Raw genomic sequence first — 20,916 nt, 5'->3', positions numbered from 1 at the left:
AGTCCAAAATACTCGTAGAAGATTGTGGCTCTATCTTTACCTGTCAATCTTCTTTCTCTTATAAATAGAAGACTCATATTTTAATAAAGCAAATATACACTCACAATCCTGTAAATGTTATAACTCTATTTATTTTTTACATTCTACGCACTTATTGAAAAAATTAATTTAAATATCAAAGAGTCTTCATAATTTCTCACACACTTAACTAGTTTCTTTATTTGCAAGTCTTTCAAAAATTACATATTTGAAATACTTTCTCGTTGCAAATAAATCTATTATTGCATTATGACAACCAAAAGTGTAAAAAAACCAACAATTCTAGAACAAAAGTCTAATTGACTTATAAATGTTAGAAATTGTCAGTGTTTATGGATGAGTAGGTGAGACACAGACAAAGGGACAAGTCACTCTCTCTCTCTCTCTCTCTCTCTCTCTCTCTATATATATATATATGATGGACAAAGATTAGGAGATTCTTCAAGGAAAGTTGTAATTAATATATGTTTTCCCTTCTTGAATTTCTTTTAAATAGGTTCCTTATCATTAAGGGTTTTTTGAGACTCCAAAATCTGATAAGATTAAATGATTAATCATATACCAAATATATTTTTGAATTTTTAAATAATACAATAAAGGGTCAAATAACTAAACAATTGCCAAATGTCTTCCTAAGTTGTAAGTTTATTTTAAAACTTTAATTTTATCAATATCAATCAATCACCCCCACTAAATTTTAAAACATTAATTTACCATCAAATTTTCATTTAAGCCCTAATTAGTAATTTCAAGCTACTTGCTCTCACATGATTATTGCGCCTCCCAGTTAGATACTAATTTTAGCAAATAGAAATATAATTTAACTAAAATTACCATTTTACTCATATATATATATATATATATATGTGCGGCAGGCAGCTAAGCTAACCACTCCTAGGCAGCTAGTAGTAATGACCGTGATATTTAAATTACCTGTCCAAACGAGAAGAAGATCAAAGCTTTTCTTTTGAAGTTGCATTCAGAGATTCAGAAAGCCATCGGGTTGACTTGAACCATCGCATTGATTGGGATATATATATATATATATGTGAATGCACATGCGAGGTTTATATATCGAAGCGAATGGATGAATGATAGTGCTCAATGGTGGATGAAATCTGAGTAGAGGATAGGGAGGAAGGAACATCGGAGCGATGCCGGGGTGGAGGAATCAATTCCAGGAAATAGCGAGCTCGAAGCCGCTCTTCCTAACGATCTACGCCACCGTTGTCGCCGGAATCGTCTTCTCCTCTTTTTACGTCTTCTCCGCTGTCTACTCCTCCGCCGGACGGGGCGGCGCCGGCTCGGCCCCCTCGTCGTCCGCCACTTCCTGGTGGCTCTCTCCTCCTGCTTCCCGTATGTCCCCCCTCGTTAACGAATGTTTTGGTAGAATTTGATTCATGTCTCATTCATTAAATGCACTTGCCTCTATATGGTTTATTTTTGTTTTTTTCCGGTTAGGTTATGTATTGATCTGAATTCGATCATTTCAATTGGGTTATCTGATAACGAAGGGCGAAAGTCTGCAAACGTTTATATAGGTAGGTCTGTGCGTAAGAATAGATTTACCAGGAGTTTTAGTTATAATTAGAAGAAGCATTCCCGTTGGCGTTGCTTCCGGAAATTGTTGTAATGGTGAATGGAATTGAGTTTATAAATTTTGCCCCGCAACAACCCCCCCCCCCCAAACTTCCATCTTGTGTCCACCCCTAATGAGAAGGTTGAAGTTGACTACGTATGGTTGGCATGGAAAAGAGGGGCACTAATAATTGAGACTTATTGTTACCAAGAAATATCACTCAGTGATCCAAGCTTTTGAACTCAGACTGAGCAGTGGTGGTTGATTGGTAGAATCTGCTAAGGTGTAGAGGGTTTTGTTAGAAAATGTGGAGATCCTTGCCGTGGAGAGCGGAGGAACAACAAGCTTGTGATATGAAGATCATAGCTGCAACTATGGAACTGGATGTTGTGAACCTGTGCACTGTTTTTTACTTTGATAGCTTCTTTTACAAAAATAATATATTTTCTTGATCATTTAACAATTCTAACCAGTAGAGGAGTCAGATTGATTCATAATTGGTGGCAGGCTGATTTTTTAGGATGGTTGCGAGTATGCTATCAATACTAAGTTTCACCATCAGGTAAAGTAGTTCATAAGTTAAAATGGATGTCTGCTTTCTTCGATGAGATGAACCTTATGCGGTTAGTCTGACATTTCAGACTATAGGTCAGTAGGCTTCAGCCTTCGTCCTGTTGTCTGGGATTTTTCAATAGTCCTTGCTTGTTTGTATTGGTTAGTGCGTGGATGTGTAAAAGTGTATATGAGATAACTTGGCCCGATCTATGAATATCTTTCAGTCTCTGCCTACATTTCTTTACTTGGACTGGAGCTAATTGAACAATGCTTTGGTTAATTTTTCTTTATGACCGACCTTGCATTATGCTATCTTTTCTACTGATCTGGGTATAATAGGATCTGCTAGGTAAAAATTGTTTAACATTGGCATCTGTCATGTTCATTGAGATATCAGTCAAGAGTTAACTTTGCATGGACATAGCATGTGTAACCATGCAAGATCAGTGCTTGTATTTCCACATTCTTTCTTGCGCTTTTACCAGCCAACCCCTCAACTACAGTATGAACCTCTGTCTATTAGTTTAGCAAGGTATGTCCCTGCCTAAGAGACTTCAGCTGCTTTAATTATTCTAGTCCATAATTCTCTATTTCTTCGTGTGGCCTGCTACTTTAGACCAAATGGATGATGAGGGGGAGAATCTAACTTGTTAAGCGTTCTCTTTTATTGGCGATGCATTAGTTTAAAGTGTGTTATTTCGCTTATCTGCACCACTTTTTTTTTTGTTTCTTCTATAGTAGTCAGATCAAGCTAGATACCAAGTGCATGCTGTGCAAATGAGGGATTAGATTTTCTCGAGCTAAAGTTCATTTTCCAAGCATGATAAAACATTTCTTTCCTTAGCCAACCTAACATTTGTTTCTTTCATTTTCCAGCTTGGTATGTTGTTTTGTTGATAAAACATTTCTTTCCTTGAATCTGGTTTTTCCAAATGCATCAATTACGACCCTATTCCTTGTTATCTCTCTCTCTCTCTCCCTCTCACTTGCTCTTTCTCTCTCTGTTTTCTCATTACTATTTCTCTTTTTTCTCATCATATTTTAGATGTAGATTCTCCAGCCCAAGATAGAACTCCTAATTCTTCTCAAATAATGGCAGTGGGTATGCTAGCTGTGCCTGCACCACAGCCTCGAAGTAAATCAATGCCGCCAATTTGGAAAGCTCCTCCTGGTTCAAAAATGCCACCTTTAAAGACCTTCCGATTGACAAAAGAGCTGTTTGGAAAAAGGGCAAAAGATAATGTTGTAATAGTGACCTTTGGTAACTATGCCTTCATGGATTTTATTCTGACGTGGGTAAAACACTTGACTGATCTTGGTTTAGACAATCTTCTCGTTGGTAAGCGCCCATAACTTGAGCTATGTGTGGATTTAGTATATACTTGAACGATTTTGCTGAAGAAGCATGTTTCTGTATTCTATAATCTATACAATAGCCTAAGCAAACTTGTTTTTGTTACAGGTGCAATGGATACAAAACTGTTGGAGGCTTTGTACTGGAAAGGCATTCCAGTTTTTGACATGGGTAGTCATATGAGCACCGGAGATGTTGGATGGGGCTCACCAACGTTTCATAAAATGGGGAGAGAAAAGGTTATTCTAATAGATACCGTACTACCATTTGGCTATGAACTGCTCATGTGTGATACAGATATGGTCTGGTTAAAGGTAAAGTTTATACTTGTTTTCCTTATTGCCTTACCCTATGATTCTTATGTAGATTCACCTTTTCCCTGGGTGATTGAATTGTGTGAAGAAATGGATCTTTTACCATTTCTTTCTGTCTTATGAAAAGTCTAGAGGGGGAAAATTTGTGAAACATGTCTTCCGTCTTTTTCTTGAGTTGGTTTTCCTTGGGGATTGGAAACCATTCTGCTGTTCTTTTGCTTTCTTGGGAGCACAGAATGTGAAAGAGTACTCATGACTGGCTATAGTTCCCCCATTATTATATAAATACATTACTGCTAATCAGATGGAAAAGTTTCTTCCCTAATCCACCGAGAAGACCTGCAGCTGCAGTATTACATTAACTTCACTGTTGTTGTTTCTTTACCATATAGTCCTTTTAAATTATCTCCTACATTGTTTATTCTACTCTGCAATCTTGCGCAACTTCTTTTCTGTGTGCTCATGCCCCTGCCACTGCAGTCCCTCAACAAAAACATTGTTAACCATATTTCCTCCACCTAGTCCTTTGGGAGGATGAGATTATGATATTTCTTTGTTTTTATTTTTATATGAATACCTTCTTAATTTCTTTCTTTCTGTGTGTTTTTGTTTTATTGGGTGGGCACTTTCTTTGCACCATTTTGTACATCCTGGAGCAGAATCCCCTTCCATATCTTTCCCATTTTCCTGAAGCAGATGTGTTGACTTCAACAGATCAAGTTGTACCAACAGTTGCTGATGACAGGTTGGACATCTGGCAACAAGGTGTGTGAGAGAAATGTTTTTATTATTTTCCTTCATTTATTTATTTCGTTATTTATTCCTTATGTTATTGCTAGTTTATATTTTTTCACATAAAGAAAAGGAATCTTATATAGTCTTTAGTCTGTCATACTGAAGGAGAAAATTATCGTTATACAGTCATCATGATCTTCAATACAGGAGATTCTGTCTGGCTATATTTTTTTCTACTTGTGAGGGAGGCTCCGATAATGATGACTTTATTATGAAAAGTTTTCCTTTTTTTTGGTGGGGGAGGGGGGAAGGGTTTTTTTGAGGAGGACTCCTGTACCAAGTCACACAGGCTATATATAGCAGAAGAGGAACTAAAACTTCCTGCTGCAGTCCCAATAATAAACACATGAACAAAATTGATAAAGAAAAATGTTATCAAAAAATAAAAATAAAAAAACAAAAGAAAATTCTGGAAGGCACATAACTTTGGAAAACTTTAAAAATTTTCTAGCAAATAGAGTTTAGAAGGCTTGACAGAACTAATAGAAATGGCCTCCTTGAAGAAAAGTTTCGCATTCTTTTGTTCCAAATCCACATGTCAAACTTGCCTACTGTTGTTTTTCACCTTCATCCTTGTAAAAAAGGAAACTTATTTCCTTTATCTTACTCTAATTACTCTAGACTTCTAATGTCGAAGTAGTCACCTTCCTAGGTGGTCATGCAACAAATTATGATTGAGGAGATGGGTCAAGCCTCTCTCATTTTGTTTACTCATTCTACATGTACTTGGTCAAAGTTTTCCCTGGCCTCAGGTTATCAATAGTCAAAATCTTCTTAAAAGCTGCCATCCACCCAAAAAAACTCAATTTGGAGGGTTTCAGGCAAAACTTTGTTGTAAGCCTTTAAAGGAAAAGACCATTCCTTTTCCTACCTCGTTATCAACAAACTCTAGAGTAATTTAAGCAAGCAGCCCTTAGTTAGCTTGAAGATAAGGTCTTAGTGGTGCCTATAGTGACTAAGATTGTTTGGACATGTGAGAAAAAGACCAATGGATGCATCCATGAGGAAAGTTGATGGAATGGAATAAGTTTATCGCCAAAGAGGTAAAAAGAAACCAAAGAAAACATGTGGAACCATTGAACATGACATGGAATTTAATGGCATTACAAAAGTTATGGCCATGGATAGAGATAGTGGGAGAGCTAAAAATTCATGTAGCTGACCCCAACCAATGTGATTAAGGCTTGTGATTGTTGTTGTAGTCTTTAATTAACTTGTTCCGTGCTTGATGTGGCTCAAGCAAACCAAAAAATCTCATGCCTTTTTTCTGGTTGGACGAACCCAATCGGTGATTCCAATGACCATGTCCAATGCAATTGGTGATTCCAATGACTATTTCTGATTTTTTTGAGCAAGAAACTGGTCTACATGAACTCCTCAAACTTCTCTTTCCTTGAAGTCACCTATCTAGAGCAATTTTCTTAGTTCTAATCACCATCACAAGCTACCAATTCCCACACTTCTATCTGGACCAGAATTAGCTCAAAAAGCTGCATTCCTGAATGATACTCAAAATATAAGTTTCAAAAAATGATCCTTTCCATTAGAGTTCTCATGCAACTAAATTTTTTGCCAATTTTGATCAAATAATCCATACCCTTGAGAACTCTTCTCTTCCCTTCCTATGATCTTCAAAACCCACCCCACACGGGCAATGAAACTCACTTAACATTGAATCTCATAGCTCCATCCTGCTTTCCCCCCACCACCGTTCCTTATTTATTACTAGTTCCACAATATCTCCAATGCCAATTAAACCTACTGGCTCTGTTGAATGGTAAGCTTCTGATGCAGAGATCTCATGCCTGCCTTGGTGTATAAGCTGCATCCTTATGCACCAAATGAATAGTTTAATTTTGTTCTTAGAGATTATAGAAATTTTATAGTTTTTCAAGTCTTCCATCAAGTGATGCTGGAAATGGTGAAGATAGGTATAGCATAAGTTGGGATTCTAGATAACATGCTCTTGAACAGGAACATTTCTCCTTTCTACAGTTTTGTGTGTATATAGATATATAATAACCTGCTGCCCTGTCAAGCCTCTACATCCTGCCACATTTCTATTGCTTTCAAAGTGGCACCTAAGGAGACTGATAAGAAGACAGTAGAGACTGGCCTATCACCCAAGCTGCTGAACTGGCCACCATCCCATCTCCTTTTGAGATCCACCCTATAATATGGGGTAAAAAAGCCAAAATAAGTGATTTTAGCCCTTACAAAAAGAAAACAAATTCTTGAACCTCTTTCTCGCTCATGTCACGTCAAGGTACTGCAAAAGAAAAAACAGCAAAATCTGATCCAATTTATTGTAATCGATTAGTTAATGTGTTGGTTAACCGTATTCTGAAACACAGAAAAAAAATCATTGGCTTATCAAATTATCTATCGAGCCATGAAAAATATTCAACAAAAGACAGAAACAAAATCCCTCTTTCCTGACTACATACCTTTCCAGCTAAGGAATGGGAAATCTTTCTCCTGTTACATGAATCTGACCAATGGCTTATGGTCAAAAGAAACACAATTCTTTAGATGTTGTTGCAATGCATCACAACATACATGGATTCAGGTCTCTACAGAGGCAATGGACCTTTTAATCAAAGGAGGTTGGAAGATATTTTCCATGCAGGGCAAGGAGGCAATTCCTAGACAGATCCTAACTACATGATGATCAAAGCAAAGGCATCATGGTTCAATAACTTATGGGTGGACTTGTGATTGGAAGAGAAACTTAACTTCTTTTACTGCATGGCAGTGCTCAAGAGGTGAAACACTGGCATCCCCATCCTCACAAAAAAAGAAAAAAAAAAAAAAAAGAGCAACTTGAATTATCAACTTATTATCATTTTCAAAAGAGATTTTTTTTTAAATAAGTGAGCTCAATTATATTAATGAAAGTATAGAAAATGTACATCAAAGACCCGGAACAAGAGAGTTCCAACAAAACTATACCGACCAGAACACCCCCCCCCCCCCCCCCCCCCCCAACACAAGCCATTAGGGGAAAACGACAACCCAAAACTGACATTATAGCCAACAAGCCTAGAAGAGGGAGAATAACTTAGCGGCCAAAAGCAGAGGCTGACATGATAACCTGATCCACTGAGTAAGGGAAAGATGGCTAGGTTAAAGATATCAACTGCACCTGACCCTCGATCTTTGAAAATTAGCCTATTCCTCTCCAGCCACATTGTCCATAGCGCTGAATAAAAGAGAGACTTCCAAACCTTCCTTTGACCTTTACCCCGAGCAAAAAAATTTATCTTTAGGATTTATCTTTATTTTCAAAAGAGATTTATCTTTAGGATTTAAGATGAAGTAATTTAATGAATTTTTGACAAATTATCCTTTGTAGAATTTTGAACTCTTGTATAGATGCATAAGTTATGACAGGATAATAAACCTATTTTAACTTTTCACTCTTATTCCTCTATGCAATTTTGAAATCTTATACAGATTCGTAAATTATGTCAGGATATTAAACTTATGCTGGGTTTGCATTCTCACTGCTATGGGCAATGACTGCCTACTCAATGATAGAGCTACATTTGCACTTTCATATACAATGCTAGTTCACAACAGAGAGTCCGTTCTCTTTTATTTATTTATTTATTTATGCTAAGTCCATTCTCTTTTATTTCACTCCATGAGGATGATACTGTTATTTTCTCTGAAATGTCTTGAGCATGTAACTTTTGTGTTAATGTGCAATCTTGCACGCTCACTGAAAAACTTGGGCATGAGTTATCCTGTTTGGAAGGAACAATACTAATGTGGTGAAAATAAAGATTACAGTTGGCATTATTAGGTTTTGATAATTCCTTAGGAGTCCATTATGCAATTTAAGTGTGGCCTTGTTAGGCAGGATATTCGGTTTATGGATCTTGGCCTCTAGGATAACCTTGGCTACCTGTTAAGTGCATAATATGTTTGAGAATGTTGGGCCTGATCAACAATTTAGTGATCAAATGTTTGCCAGTTGTTGCTAACTTGAAATTATTCCTGATAGGGAGCTGGAACCTTGAACTCCATGAGTCTGTTACTTTTCTTTGTGAAAAGATCAAACTTGAGATTCAAACAGGAAGAGAAAACCTGTTGGCATTGGTTAATGACTTTCATGCACGGATCCCAACCTGTCAGATCACAACTGCATAAATGCTGCAGGCAGATGTGCATGCCCTTGAAATGATTGACCTTTTCACACTGCTACTTGCTGTGGCATAATTGCTCACATTACAGCTCTATCAAATTCAAGTCTTTATATTTGAGTAATAACTCTTGAGTTAAGTTTTTTAGTTGATGTATTCATGTTCAAAATTACAAAGAAAAGACAATTTTCGATATTTGGGATCAGTGATTCAAAAAGATGGAGAAATTCACGAGGATGTCATGCATAGAATTAAGGCAGGTTGACTAAAATGGAGAAATGCATCGGGGGGGGGGGGGTTATGTGATAGTAAAATTCCATTAAAATTGAGAGGAAAATTCTATAGGACAGTTATAATACTAGTTTTGTTGTATGACTCAGAATGTTGGACATCCAAATACCAGCATGAGCAAAAGACAAGCGTAGCGGAGATGAGAATGCTAAGATGGATGTGCGGCCATACAAGAAGAGATAAAATAAAAAATGAGGTTATTTGTAATAAGGTAGTAGTAGTGTCAATCGAGGAGAAGATGAGAAAGACTAATCTAAGATGATTTGGTCATGTGAGAAGAAGACCAAGAGATGCTTCAGTGAGGAGAGTTGATGAAATGAGACAATTAGTCAAAAAAAGAGGTAGAGGCAGACCCAAAAAGACTTTGAGAGAGACATTAAAGTTTAATATGAAGTGTATGGGCTTAAATGAAGATATAACAAAAGACAGAAATACATGGAAGTCTAGAATTCATGTAGCCGATCCCACATAGTGGAATAAAGGTTAGATATGTTGTTTTTTGTATTCATGTTCAAACTAATGCACTAATCAAGTAATTAATTTTATGTTAGTGAAGTTTGTTTTTGTCATATTCCAGGTATTGTAACTGTTCAGTAACTAGTTAATGCCAATTTTTTCTTTTGGTTTGGACAGTTGGTGCTGCATATAATATAGGAATTTTTCACTGGCGGCCAACAGATGCTGCAAAGAAATTGGCAAAAGAATGGAAAGACATGCTTCTAGCTGATGATGCAATATGGGACCAAAATGGTTTCAATGACCTTGTACACAGACAGTTGGGACCATCTGTTGATCAGGAGAGTGGACTTGTTTATGCATACGATGGAAATCTCAAGCTGGGGCTTCTGCCAGCAAGTATATTTTGCAGTGGGCATACTTATTTTGTTCAAGTAGGACCATTTGGATGGTTCATCACTTTGTCATTCCTTTCATTTTTTTATATCCCTGTGTTGGCATTTCTAAGCCCTTGCACTATGCCTGTAGGCAATGTATCAACAACTCAGAATGGAGCCGTATGCTGTGCATACCACATTCCAGTATGCTGGTACAGAAGGAAAGCGGCACCGACTACGTGAAGCTATGGTTTTCTATGACCCACCAGAATATTTTGACTCCCCAGGTAACTTTTCCATTAAATTTTTATTATACTTTAGCATTTTATTTCCAAAAATGCTTCCCCTCTAGCCTCTATAATCAAAGCTATTATGAGAGTGGTGTGGCTGATTGTATGTTCTTCATATGATAATATATTGTTTAGCTTTGCACTATGGTTTTGGCATTGATGAGCTCCTTGTCTAATAGTGATCTCATCTAAAGAGTGGTATGATGACCTTCAATGTTGTGATTGAGGAGGTGGAGACAAGATTTGGTTCTCTTCAACACTCAGAAGTTGGGGGTTAATATGAGTTAACATAAAAGGTTCTTTGGAAGACTCATCCATAAAGACATTTAGAAGGTGATAGTCCATTCTGAGGGGCTTTTCTTTGTTTTGTAGGCAGCTTACAGCAACATAGAGGACAAAAGTTCTTCCGCATATATTGTTAGAGGTGGGGTTTATAATTCATCGAAATAAATATTCATTATTGGTGGAAAGTGAGATGTGGAATAAGGTGTTTACTATATTTTTGCTGTCTTTGGAGTTTCCCTAAATCGTAGTGGAAGGATTCTGATGTTAGAAAGGATAAAAGATGAGCTAAAGGATGATTTGTGCAGTTCCTCTGTACTTTATGCATTCTTTATGGTTAGAGTAAGGGGAGTAATGGCCAACCCTTTAGTCTGCTTGAAGCTCACGTCCATCAAAATGAAGAGTGGACTTTTGAGCATAGAACCTTGTTCGGTCTCAGAAATGTCAACTCTTGATTTGGGTTCTGTTATGATTTGATGGCCAGTATATGGTTTTTGTTTCTTTTGTAAACATGGATGGTGTCTGTTAGCACTAAATAGATTGACTTTAACTTATGGAAAGAGGGGATGTTACCTATGATTCATGAAAGTATAGTTAGGCACCTAATTTGAGTGGACTTACAATCCTAGCCTATCTACTCTTAATGCAAGCTATCTAGCATCTAGACTAAGCATTGGATTTCATGAACCTGCTTGCCTGCAGTATCTAGCAATGTTATTGACTTATTGTAGTAGAGTTTTACTGTCACTTGATAATGGTGATGCTGATGATGAGGGGAATTGGCATTTTCCAAATGTCTGTGGCTGGTAGCAGAGTTATATTTGATATTTTCTGGATTCCCCCTTTAGCAGTGTCCTTGGAAATTGGAATACATAAATGTAGTCCTCTTTAAATTACAGTGATGGGTCTGATGAGTTTTTGATGGTGATCACCAAAGCAGTCTGTGATTCTTTATGAACTTTATTACAGGGCATTTTTATTTGCATTGTAGGTTCTCTTCTTGTTCACCACTAAATATCTTCATGATGCTTGCACACTTGCTCTAGGTTTAAATATCTTCATGACACAACAGGTATAAAAACAGTCTATGTATGCTTTCATTCATTGGTAATATCCTCAACTGTCCTGTTCTATCTCTCTTTATGAAGATCTGATCCAAAATAAAACAAGTAATTGGCCACAGTATGGCACTAATTTCTGTTCGACCCTTTTCTGAGCCAAATTCTGGATATACTTGATCATGGTTACTTTTGTCTTATTTTATTTTTGGTTGAAGAACTAGAAGATGCTTTAGGCTAATCCTTGCCTGACATGATTCAATTTGCAATTTGTCTACTTCCAACTTTTGGTTTTACCTTTATTGTAGAGTTACAATTGCCACTGCAGGTTTAATATTAACAGAATTATTTCCAGATACTGTTGTTGTTTAACATTAAGATACATGAGGCGCAAAGTAAGATGGGTTGCCTTGCCTTTACCATGCTCTCTTCTCATGCACCCAATAATATGCTTTTCCTCTTTGCTTATGGTGTCTAATAAAAATATAACAGTATTTTTCAGTTTGAGCTTGGAACAAGATTCGTTTGGATTGTTATTGTCAACAGAGGAGTGGGGGGAGTCTTTTTAGATTGTTTATATTTGTGTGTTCTACTTAAGTCTTTGCCATTTGGTTATCTGGATATCACTGTGGCTGCCATACTGCTGTCTTTGCCTTTTGTTTTGACAATTGTTGCTGCCGGATTTTTGGGGTTTGGGTTCATAAAATTTGCTGTTTGCTTTTTTTAGCATAAATTTCATGATATCAGGGACCGCATCACTTTGACTGTGATGGCACACATTGTCTTGTAGATCTTTTGCAGAATCATATCAATTAGCATACCTATCTGAATTTCTTTTATTGGAAAAAATATGGATTTTTTTCTGTTAAAAATGTGAATTTCTAAGAGGTTTTAAAGGTCTTTTTTTAATATTTTCTTCCTTGCTTTGATTACTCACTGATTCCCCTCTATACTGCACAAAAAGTTATAGTATTTTTTGTTTATGTAATTGGACTTCATGAAATTTTCCCTGAAAGTACGTTTTTGTTGACATTTCCTTTTTCTGGTGAAAGAAAAAATCCACGAAACCATTGACTACAATCTTCACAAGCTGGGGAAATTCAATCTGATACACTCAAATTTGGAAATCATTCCTGTGGAAATTCAGTGTTTACTTCAAATTTCCAATATTTCACTGTTTCAGTTTAGATAACAGTCACATAGTGTGGATTTGTTTTGCTGAATTTGATTGAGATGAGGGTGCTGGATTATGGGCTCAAATGTTTACTTCTTTATCTTAAAGGGCTATACTTGTCTAAGAAAATGTATAAATTACATTTCAGTTGAATTTTCCCTTGAGATTGCAATACTAATAAATAACTGGCAAATTTCACTGAACTTCATCTTCCATAGAAACTCAAAAATAGTTATGTCTTCATGACTTTCAAGCCATCAAAGCACTGTGTTGTTGCTGTGCTGCATATCGATTTCCTGAGCAGTGCTCAGAGCATCTTTTTAGTATAAACTTCATTCGTGTTCACTTGAACCTATAAATTATCTTTGACCAGTCCTTTTCAGCACAATACTTCTGCAACTTAATTTCATGATCTTATGCAGGTGGTTTCTTGACCTTTAAGCCATCTATTCCAAAGAGTTTGTTACTAGATGGGGAGCATACTATTGAATCACATTTTTCTCTTGTTAATTACCAAGTATGCATGTATTATCCTAATTCCACTGTATTCTTTTACAATTATGATTCAATGCATTGCTGTTCATTAAAATTGTTATCAATATTCTTTCAGATAAAGCAAATAAGAACAGCTCTTGCAGTTGCTTTTTTGTTAAATCGTACACTGGTAAGAACCATTCTGATATTGGCATCTTAAATATTGATTGTGGGTTCAGCTGGGAAGTCTCTACTTTATTGAGGAGCAAAAACTAAAATAAATGTTGTATTTTGTTTTTGTTGCTATAGATGTGATCACAATAAAAGGAAAAAAATAATGCATTCGTTACATTGTCCATGAAGGTCTTTGACCAATCTCTGTTCATGGTAGGTATGAACATGGATTTCTCACGAAATGGAGAAAGCATCATTTTGATTAAAAATTTTATGCATAGTGATTATCGTTACCATTCAAATAACTATGAGAGCTTTCAGTTGAGTGGTTATATCTGTAGCTTAAGTTTTAAACTGTCTAAGAATGCCAAATTGGTAATTTTATCAACTGTAAGTAAATTATTTACTACTTAGTGTGCATCTTATATTGTTCTGCAATAATGACTTTGGGTAAAAAATATACTGCCACAGTGCATGCTATGCATATCTGTTTCTTGTTTTATACCAAGAATATGCAATATTCAAATGTATTTTACCGATATATAGTGTACGGGCATTATCCATTTATTTACTTACTTTCATTAAGGTGGTGCAAAAAATGATAAAAAAAAATACACAAAACAAAAGCAAAGCCAAAACCAAGACTTAGATTCTTCAGTACAAGATATAGAACAAAGTCCAAACTTGATATATCTGCACATATTACATATTCACGTGCCCACAGTGTTTGAAATAAGAAAGTTTCACTATTTGTAATCATTCACCTCAATTTCTGAATTAAGAAGAATTGTACTTTTTTTGGGTAAAAGGATCATGCTTTGAAATGATTCTTTTCTTTATGCGTTTGTCCTGCCAAATTGGGGTGCTGGGAAGGCTACAGACCTAAAATGTGAACCCTAGAAGTCACCTTAATTCCTTGATCAAAGGGGCAAGATTGAAAATTAAAGGAAAGCAAAGGGGTTAAAATGAAAACAAGATTGAGAGAGAGCTGGTTAGGCTTAATACGTTATCCTACGAGAGGGAGGGAGGGTTGGATTTGGAGGTACCTGATATTGGAGCAAGTGGTCTGTAGGGAACAAACTGTGAGAAATCAGGATCAGAGCATTCAATTTCACTGAGAGAGAGAGAGAGAGAGAGAGGGGCAACTGAGAGCAAGTGGCTTTTCTCTTGCATCTTGGTTGCCCCTAGTTCTATCTCTCTCTCTCTGAAAGTGAATGCCCTGACCAATTTCCCACAGTTCATGCCCTAAAGAGTGCTTGTTCCATGTCAGGTACCTCCAAACTTGATTCATTTTCTATTACCTCTCTCCCTCTCTCTGAAATTGAACGCCCTGATCCCAATTTCTCATAGTTCATGCCCTAAAGAGTGCTTATTCCTATATCAGGTGCCTCCAAACTCCATTCATTTTCTCTTTCCTCTCCCTGACCGGCTCACTCTCAATCTTGTATTATTTTTACCCCTTTACTTTCCTTCAATTTTGGATTGTATTTTTATCCGCACGGTTCTTGTTCAAGCTTTCAATCTTGCCCATTTGTTCAGGGAATTTGAGATTTGACTTCTGGGGTTCACATTTTAGGCTACAGACCTAAAGTTCAGGTTTACTTAAGTGTCAGCGTTTGAATTCAAAACTACATTTCATGTGACTATATCATTTCTTTTACACATTACAATGAACCATAGTCAATAACCTAACTGCATTTTTCCACTTTATAATAACAGTATTGACTTTCAACCTGGCATATTCTGCAACTCAACACAAAGATGGCTGCTTTATTTGATGAACCAATGATTAAGAATAGCACTATGATGATTTACCTTCTCTCCCATTTATACTTATGTTATGTGGTTTCCTTGACTAGTGGACATGTATCATTCAGATTAACTACTACATGCTTAATTGCTGATCTAAAACCCATATTTTGATCTCATTGTCCTTTATTTGTGATTTTAGGTTATGCCTCCACTATGGTGCAGGTTGGATAGGTTATGGTTTTCACATCCTGGAATCCTTGTGGGGTCCATGACGAGACAACCTTTTCTCTGCCCTTTGGATCATGTTTTTGAGGTACTGTTCCCCCCCCCCCCCCCCCCCTTCTTTTGGGCTTGGAGGTGTACGGCTCTTTGTGATTACTATAAATCTGCTCTCATCACTTATGAGAAGAACAGCAAACTAATTGTTACAGTGTGATCCCTTGAAGTAAAGATATGTCACAATTTCTGTTGACACAGTCATGTTGCTAATAGTATTTCTCAAAGCAGTTTTCTGTTCTGTAAAGACAAGCAACATTCATTCCTGTTAAATTTACACAGTGGAAGAAAGACTAAACAACCAATTAGGGTTGCCTCTTATTGTATTTATACTATTGTTGAATGAGTATAGTGCACAATTATATCGTTTCTTCTCATCTAAGTCTCCCAACTAGCTGTGTAAGTACACAACTCAGTAACACACAAATAGTCTTTCTTTCCACCTAACAACGTAGATACATTGTTTATGTTCCCTGCAAGCTGGAGCATATGTATATCAGGTGTTTTTGGCTTGTTAGAAATAAAATTACTCTTAGATCCTCTCAGAGTTTTAACAAATATGCAAATTGATCTTCTAATTCAGAAGACTGGTCTTTATTAAATTTTGTACAATCTTTTTCATATGAATTGACAAACAACATTAATACATTTAGTCCTGTCATAGCATAGTGGATTGAGACTTGAGAGTAATATGAACAATTGATTATATATTAGCTCCATTAGTTGAATGAACTCCATATCAAGTCAAAAGTTGTATGTACCATAGCTCCATACTCGGAAACAGCATCAGATAGATCTGCCAGTGTATGCTTCTTATTTGCCCTGAATACTAAATTTTCATAGGGTCATGCTATTTATACATCATTTATGTACACCTTGGGTTACACAAGGCACATAAATGACATAAATACCCCTCGTCTCATTGCGCCTCACCACCTTGGGTGAGGGCATTTTAGACATTGGTACATCATTGTGTAGCCCAAGGTGTACACAATGATGTATCAATAGCATTTTCCATTTTCATATGCTTATGCCTTAGTGGTGTGAGATTCGAAGATTAGAAAACAATAGGAGAAGGAAACAATAGAAGAATGCCTCGATCAAGTTTCTTATTGAATGAATGATAAAACATAAGATAGTTGGTATTTATACTCAGCTATTAATACAAAGAGGCCGAGCCTCACTAACACAAAGGATAACAAACCTAACAAACATAGATACATCAGTTAACAGCAGTTTAATCAAAGTAAACAAACAGCAACACAAAATACTATCTTCTGTTATTTTCTCCAACATTTCCCCTCAATTTAGACCTCCCATCTGACTTAGAACTCCTGTGCTCCTTTAAGATATCTGATGCTCCAGCAAACTGTGACTGAATAGGAGAGATCTGCAGACCAATCTTGTTACACAGAAAATGTAGATGATCACAGATCTTTTTTTTTTGATTGAGAATCCACCCAACCTGCATCAATGTATCCCTGCATTAGAATATGACCATGTCAACTGTGCCTTTAAAATACCTTAGAATTTGTATTATTACTTTCTAATAACTTGTATGTGGCGAGCCTGAGAATTGACTGGCAACACCTGTGGCTAAAGATATAAGTGGACTAGTTATAGTCAACTAGTTTAATTTCCCATCCAATTTTAAGATCAGTTGGATCACTTAATACATCACCTCAACAGTCTTATAGTATCAACAACCTTAGATCTTGGCATATCTGTCCCATACAGTAAATAAAGAACATGTTTGCTCTGAGAGAGAGAGCAATGTCAAAGGCAATATCTAACAATCTTAATAACCAAGAAATATTTTGAGGGCTCTAGGTTTCCAGTGTGTGACTTAGCATGCAGGAATGATTTCTTTTAACCTATGTGCCCTTAGAATCATTGGCAATCATGTTATCATGTACATCCATTCTATCATCTGTGGGATGACTACAGATAATAGAAGGATCAACACTAGATCTTTGAAGACTAAACTGCATGACATCAGTGAACCTGCCAAACCAAGCAGGAGGAGATTGAAGCCATGCAAGGATTTTCTTCAATATAAAACTTCATGCTATCTTTTGTTGTTTGTCTCTGTCTGAATGCCTTCTATTGCTAAAAATATATGCTGGATTGCAGGTAAATGTTATGTTGAAGCAACTATCTGAGGAGGAATTTGGACCTAGGATCAATTTTAGAGAATATTCTTTCTTTGACAATCCATCAGTACCCAGACAGGTATTTCAGGGTTTCTCATACAAATTGGCCTGTATTTTCCTGTTAAGTTCAGTTGGAGCGAATTCATCTTTATTGTTGTTTGGTTCAGGTTAAGGAATCATGGCTTGATGTTCAACTATGTCAAGTAGGATCCCGGAACTGTAATGTCTCAAACAGTACGACTGCACTGGGAGTCCTCAAATTTCCCAAGCACAGCAATGAAGAAACGGTATTGCATTTTCATATATAGCCTTTTTCCCGACTCTTTGGTGATCTTGTTTCATTACTTGAGACATCTTTATACTGATTAGCTAGCCTAGAGTAAACAAGAATAATCTTTTCATCCATTAGTAGTAGCTGGACCTCAGCATCAACAATATCAAAAATAATAATGTTGATTGAAGTATATTGGTAATAGCACATTCTTATGTCTAATGTGTCCAAGTTTTCTGACTGACCTCAGTAATTGTTTGTGTTCTTTCTTTCTGCATTTGTTTCTAGATGTGGATTGTGCACTCAGATAATTCTGGCATTTATGTATGTCCCTCGTATTTATTCTTAAAGCATGAAATGTTTTGCAGTAGTCAGACTTGCATTTGTTTTATCTGCTCTTCTTCTGAGACTCTTTAATTTCATAAATGGATTGAAATCAAGATACAGTTTGCATGATTCAAAACTTCTTGCTCAACCTGATCCAGAAAGAGTGACGTTCATAAGGCTTCATCAGATGTTTGGTTCTCATCGTCACTCATTCTAAATAATGATTCTGAATGTATGTTTATAGAAAATAGAGATAGACAATCAAATAATATGCATTGATTGTTGTCCTAGATGGAGCAACTACCAGGAGATAATGCCATTTTCTGCTACCATGTTTGCAAGGTGATTTCTGCAGTTTGGAAAGCAGGTCATATATGTGACTTGGCTTAAGCCTTTAGATCTCATTCCATGCACTTTGTGCCGGTATTTTCTTCATGCCAGTCCTAGGAAGGCTCAGTTTTGACTTGTTTTCAACGCAGCGTCAAGGTTAAGGAGAATTTTGCTTGTGCCTGTCTATGGAGTGAAGTCATTATGGCTTCATGCAAAAATTAAAAACCAGCTCCTTCTATTAGATCCTGTAATTTTTATTGTCGAACAGTGAAAATGGAGAAAATGCTATAAAGAAGCCTAAGAATTCATGCTGCAGCTACTTACCCCCCTCCAAAAAAAAAAAATGCTGCAACGTTTTCCTCCCTACAAAATGCAGTGGATGTTTCTTTATAAACGCAAGGATCCCCTTCTGAAACAAAAGGAGAAGTGTTACAGATATATATGTACATATTGAAGTAATGTAAGGCAATATGAGGAAGCCATGGCCATAATAAGGACAACTATAGGAGAGATTAGTGGTTTTCTAATTCATGTGGATTTACATTAAGAATCTGTTTAAATCCTTATCTTCTTGTGTTAATGGTGAATGAACTAACTAGACATGTAGAAGATAAAGTACATTAAAGTATGCTATCTGCTGATAATATTGTCTTCAGTAAATGAAACAGAAAAAGGGGCAAATGCTAAATTAAAATGTTGTAAAGTACATTAGAATCAAGAAGTTTTAAGAAATTAAAACTGAAACTTAATATTGGACCGAAAGGGTAATTAGTCTTGAAGGCCAACATGTATATAAAGTTTGGTAATTTCAGTAATTCAGTCTCTACTATTCTACATAAGAAGAAAGATGGTGATGATGTCATAGGACAAGACTAGCATACTTTATGGTAAGAATGTTGGGTAATTGAGAAATAATTTTAGTAAAATAAATGTAGTTGAGATGGACTTGAGAGATGAGAGGTGTATCTATAAGAAAATAAAATGAAGAAGTCGTTTGACCTGATCCAAATATCTCAACACAGAACCATAGATGCCCTAATTAGGAGAAGCAACAATGATTGTATTGAGGGTATTTCCAGGTAATGTGGGAGAGACCAAAATTAAGGGAGACTGTATAATAGTAACATATTATTATTATATTGTGATTTAACCATAATCATGGCCTTGATTAAGTGAATGAAGGAAAAAAAAGGAGATATAAATTATCTATATAGGTTAAGCCAAGTTGGGACGAGGGTTTAGAATGTAGCAGTAATATATTTATTCCTTGGATGTAAGCTGATTTGCTTGAACTCAATCAATTGGACAAACTTATGCTAGTCACAGGTATCCTTCACTAGCTTGTAGTTTGAACGGAGGCTTTTTCCTCCTCATAACTCATCCCAACTATTGGGCGAGAATCTTTGGTCAGGTCAGGATAACTTCCATCTAATATTTTGAAATTTAGTCAAGATGGCTGCACAATTTCTGAATCTATAATGCTGTTTTTCGTTTTTGGATCCCTGAATCATTACTGGCTGAGTACTTGTACCAAATTACGGTAGTATTTGAGGGTATTTTTATTTGTCACTGTGCATAGCTCTAGACACAACTATCCTTGCTGAGTTCAGTGATCTGTAATGCAGTTCCATTCAGTATTCTCCTCATTCAAGGAGGTTAAAGTCATTCAATTCTCATCAATGCAAGACGCCTTCCCAGGATTCACTGACAAGGCAAGTTCTTCTCTCCCATTTTTCGTATTGCTTCAAAGGCAACGTTTTTCATGCTTAATCATGGTATGATACTAAGCCACTGTTAAAATATATGAACAGATAAGAGAAGGAAAGTTCAGAAATCGTGTGAAGCGGTATGTAGGTATCTGGTGTTGTGTTGAAAATCACATTCCCGGCCACATATACTATGACATGTACTGGGATGAGAAACCCGGTTGGAAGCCAATCCCGCCCCAAACTTCTGAAGACGATCATCCGCCATGGTGAGGCCCAACCTTAACTTCCGGTTTGTCGTCACATAAACACTGATACAGATGCACGCAGAAGGAAGAAGATGTCCAGTGGTCCTCCATTGCCACACCCACGGGGCAGGCCCCTATTTATACCTGTAGGCAAGACTTTGGAACACAATTTTGGGAGTAGGAGAGGACCTTGTGATCATTGTATACCTGTAGCCAAAGAATGAATTTTGGTAAGGTGAGGCAGAATCATCAACACGAAGGAGTTGACTTTCTTTACACTTCTTAGTTCAGGTTCCTTTTCTTGGCTGCCGTTGTTGGAAATTGTATGTTCCATTCAGTGGAAGCAATGAAATCTCTCTCTCTCTCTCTCTCTCTCTCTCTCTCTCCACTTTTTCATGTGTGGATTCTTTTCCTGGCTGCCATTGTTGGACTTGGGAGTTGATATTTTGGTGAATTGCCTTCCAAACCAATCCTAGTATATGCATCTTCTATC

At 36.6% G+C, this 20,916-nt stretch overlaps 1 protein-coding gene across 4 annotated transcripts; it reads left to right on the top strand.

Moving 5' to 3' along the window:
* Nucleotides 1-938: 938 nt before the first annotated feature.
* Nucleotides 939-20,795, top strand: LOC127813752 (arabinosyltransferase XEG113). Of its 4 annotated transcripts, none has more exons than XM_052354885.1 (13): nucleotides 940-1,395; nucleotides 3,219-3,512; nucleotides 3,636-3,841; nucleotides 4,501-4,606; nucleotides 9,709-9,965; nucleotides 10,060-10,195; nucleotides 13,135-13,229; nucleotides 13,323-13,376; nucleotides 15,312-15,425; nucleotides 17,522-17,620; nucleotides 17,709-17,828; nucleotides 20,095-20,181; nucleotides 20,281-20,795. In XM_052354885.1, exons 1-13 carry the CDS (start codon nucleotides 1,194-1,196, stop codon nucleotides 20,446-20,448), a joined length of 1,938 nt encoding a protein of 645 aa, XP_052210845.1. In that variant the 5' UTR covers nucleotides 940-1,193; the 3' UTR covers nucleotides 20,449-20,795. The 4 variants fall into 4 exon arrangements, with proteins under 4 accessions (XP_052210848.1, XP_052210845.1, XP_052210849.1 ...); XM_052354886.1 differs by having other exon boundaries at nucleotides 941-1,395; nucleotides 3,273-3,512; XM_052354888.1 differs by lacking the exon at nucleotides 13,323-13,376 and having other exon boundaries at nucleotides 939-1,395; nucleotides 13,135-13,237; nucleotides 15,335-15,425.
* Nucleotides 20,796-20,916: the final 121 nt, after the last annotated feature.

The sequence above is a fragment of the Diospyros lotus genome, chromosome 11 (genome assembly GCF_014633365.1).
Source record: "Diospyros lotus cultivar Yz01 chromosome 11, ASM1463336v1, whole genome shotgun sequence".
In the NCBI taxonomy this organism is placed as follows: domain Eukaryota; kingdom Viridiplantae; phylum Streptophyta; class Magnoliopsida; order Ericales; family Ebenaceae; genus Diospyros; species Diospyros lotus.
The sequence above is the reverse complement of the archived record's forward strand: the minus strand, read 5'-3'. Positions and strand labels throughout refer to the sequence as shown.

Excerpts from the sequence above, each read along its gene's own strand:
- LOC127813752 (XM_052354885.1), top strand. The coding sequence starts at position 1,194 with ATGCCGGGGTGGAGGAATCAATTCCAGGAAATAGCGAGCTCGAAGCCG. Across the intron at positions 3,842-4,500 it reads CAGATATGGTCTGGTTAAAG|AATCCCCTTCCATATCTTTC; the intron begins GTAAAGTTTATA and ends ATCCTGGAGCAG. Across the intron at positions 17,829-20,094 it reads AGCACAGCAATGAAGAAACG|TTCCATTCAGTATTCTCCTC; the intron begins GTATTGCATTTT and ends TCTGTAATGCAG.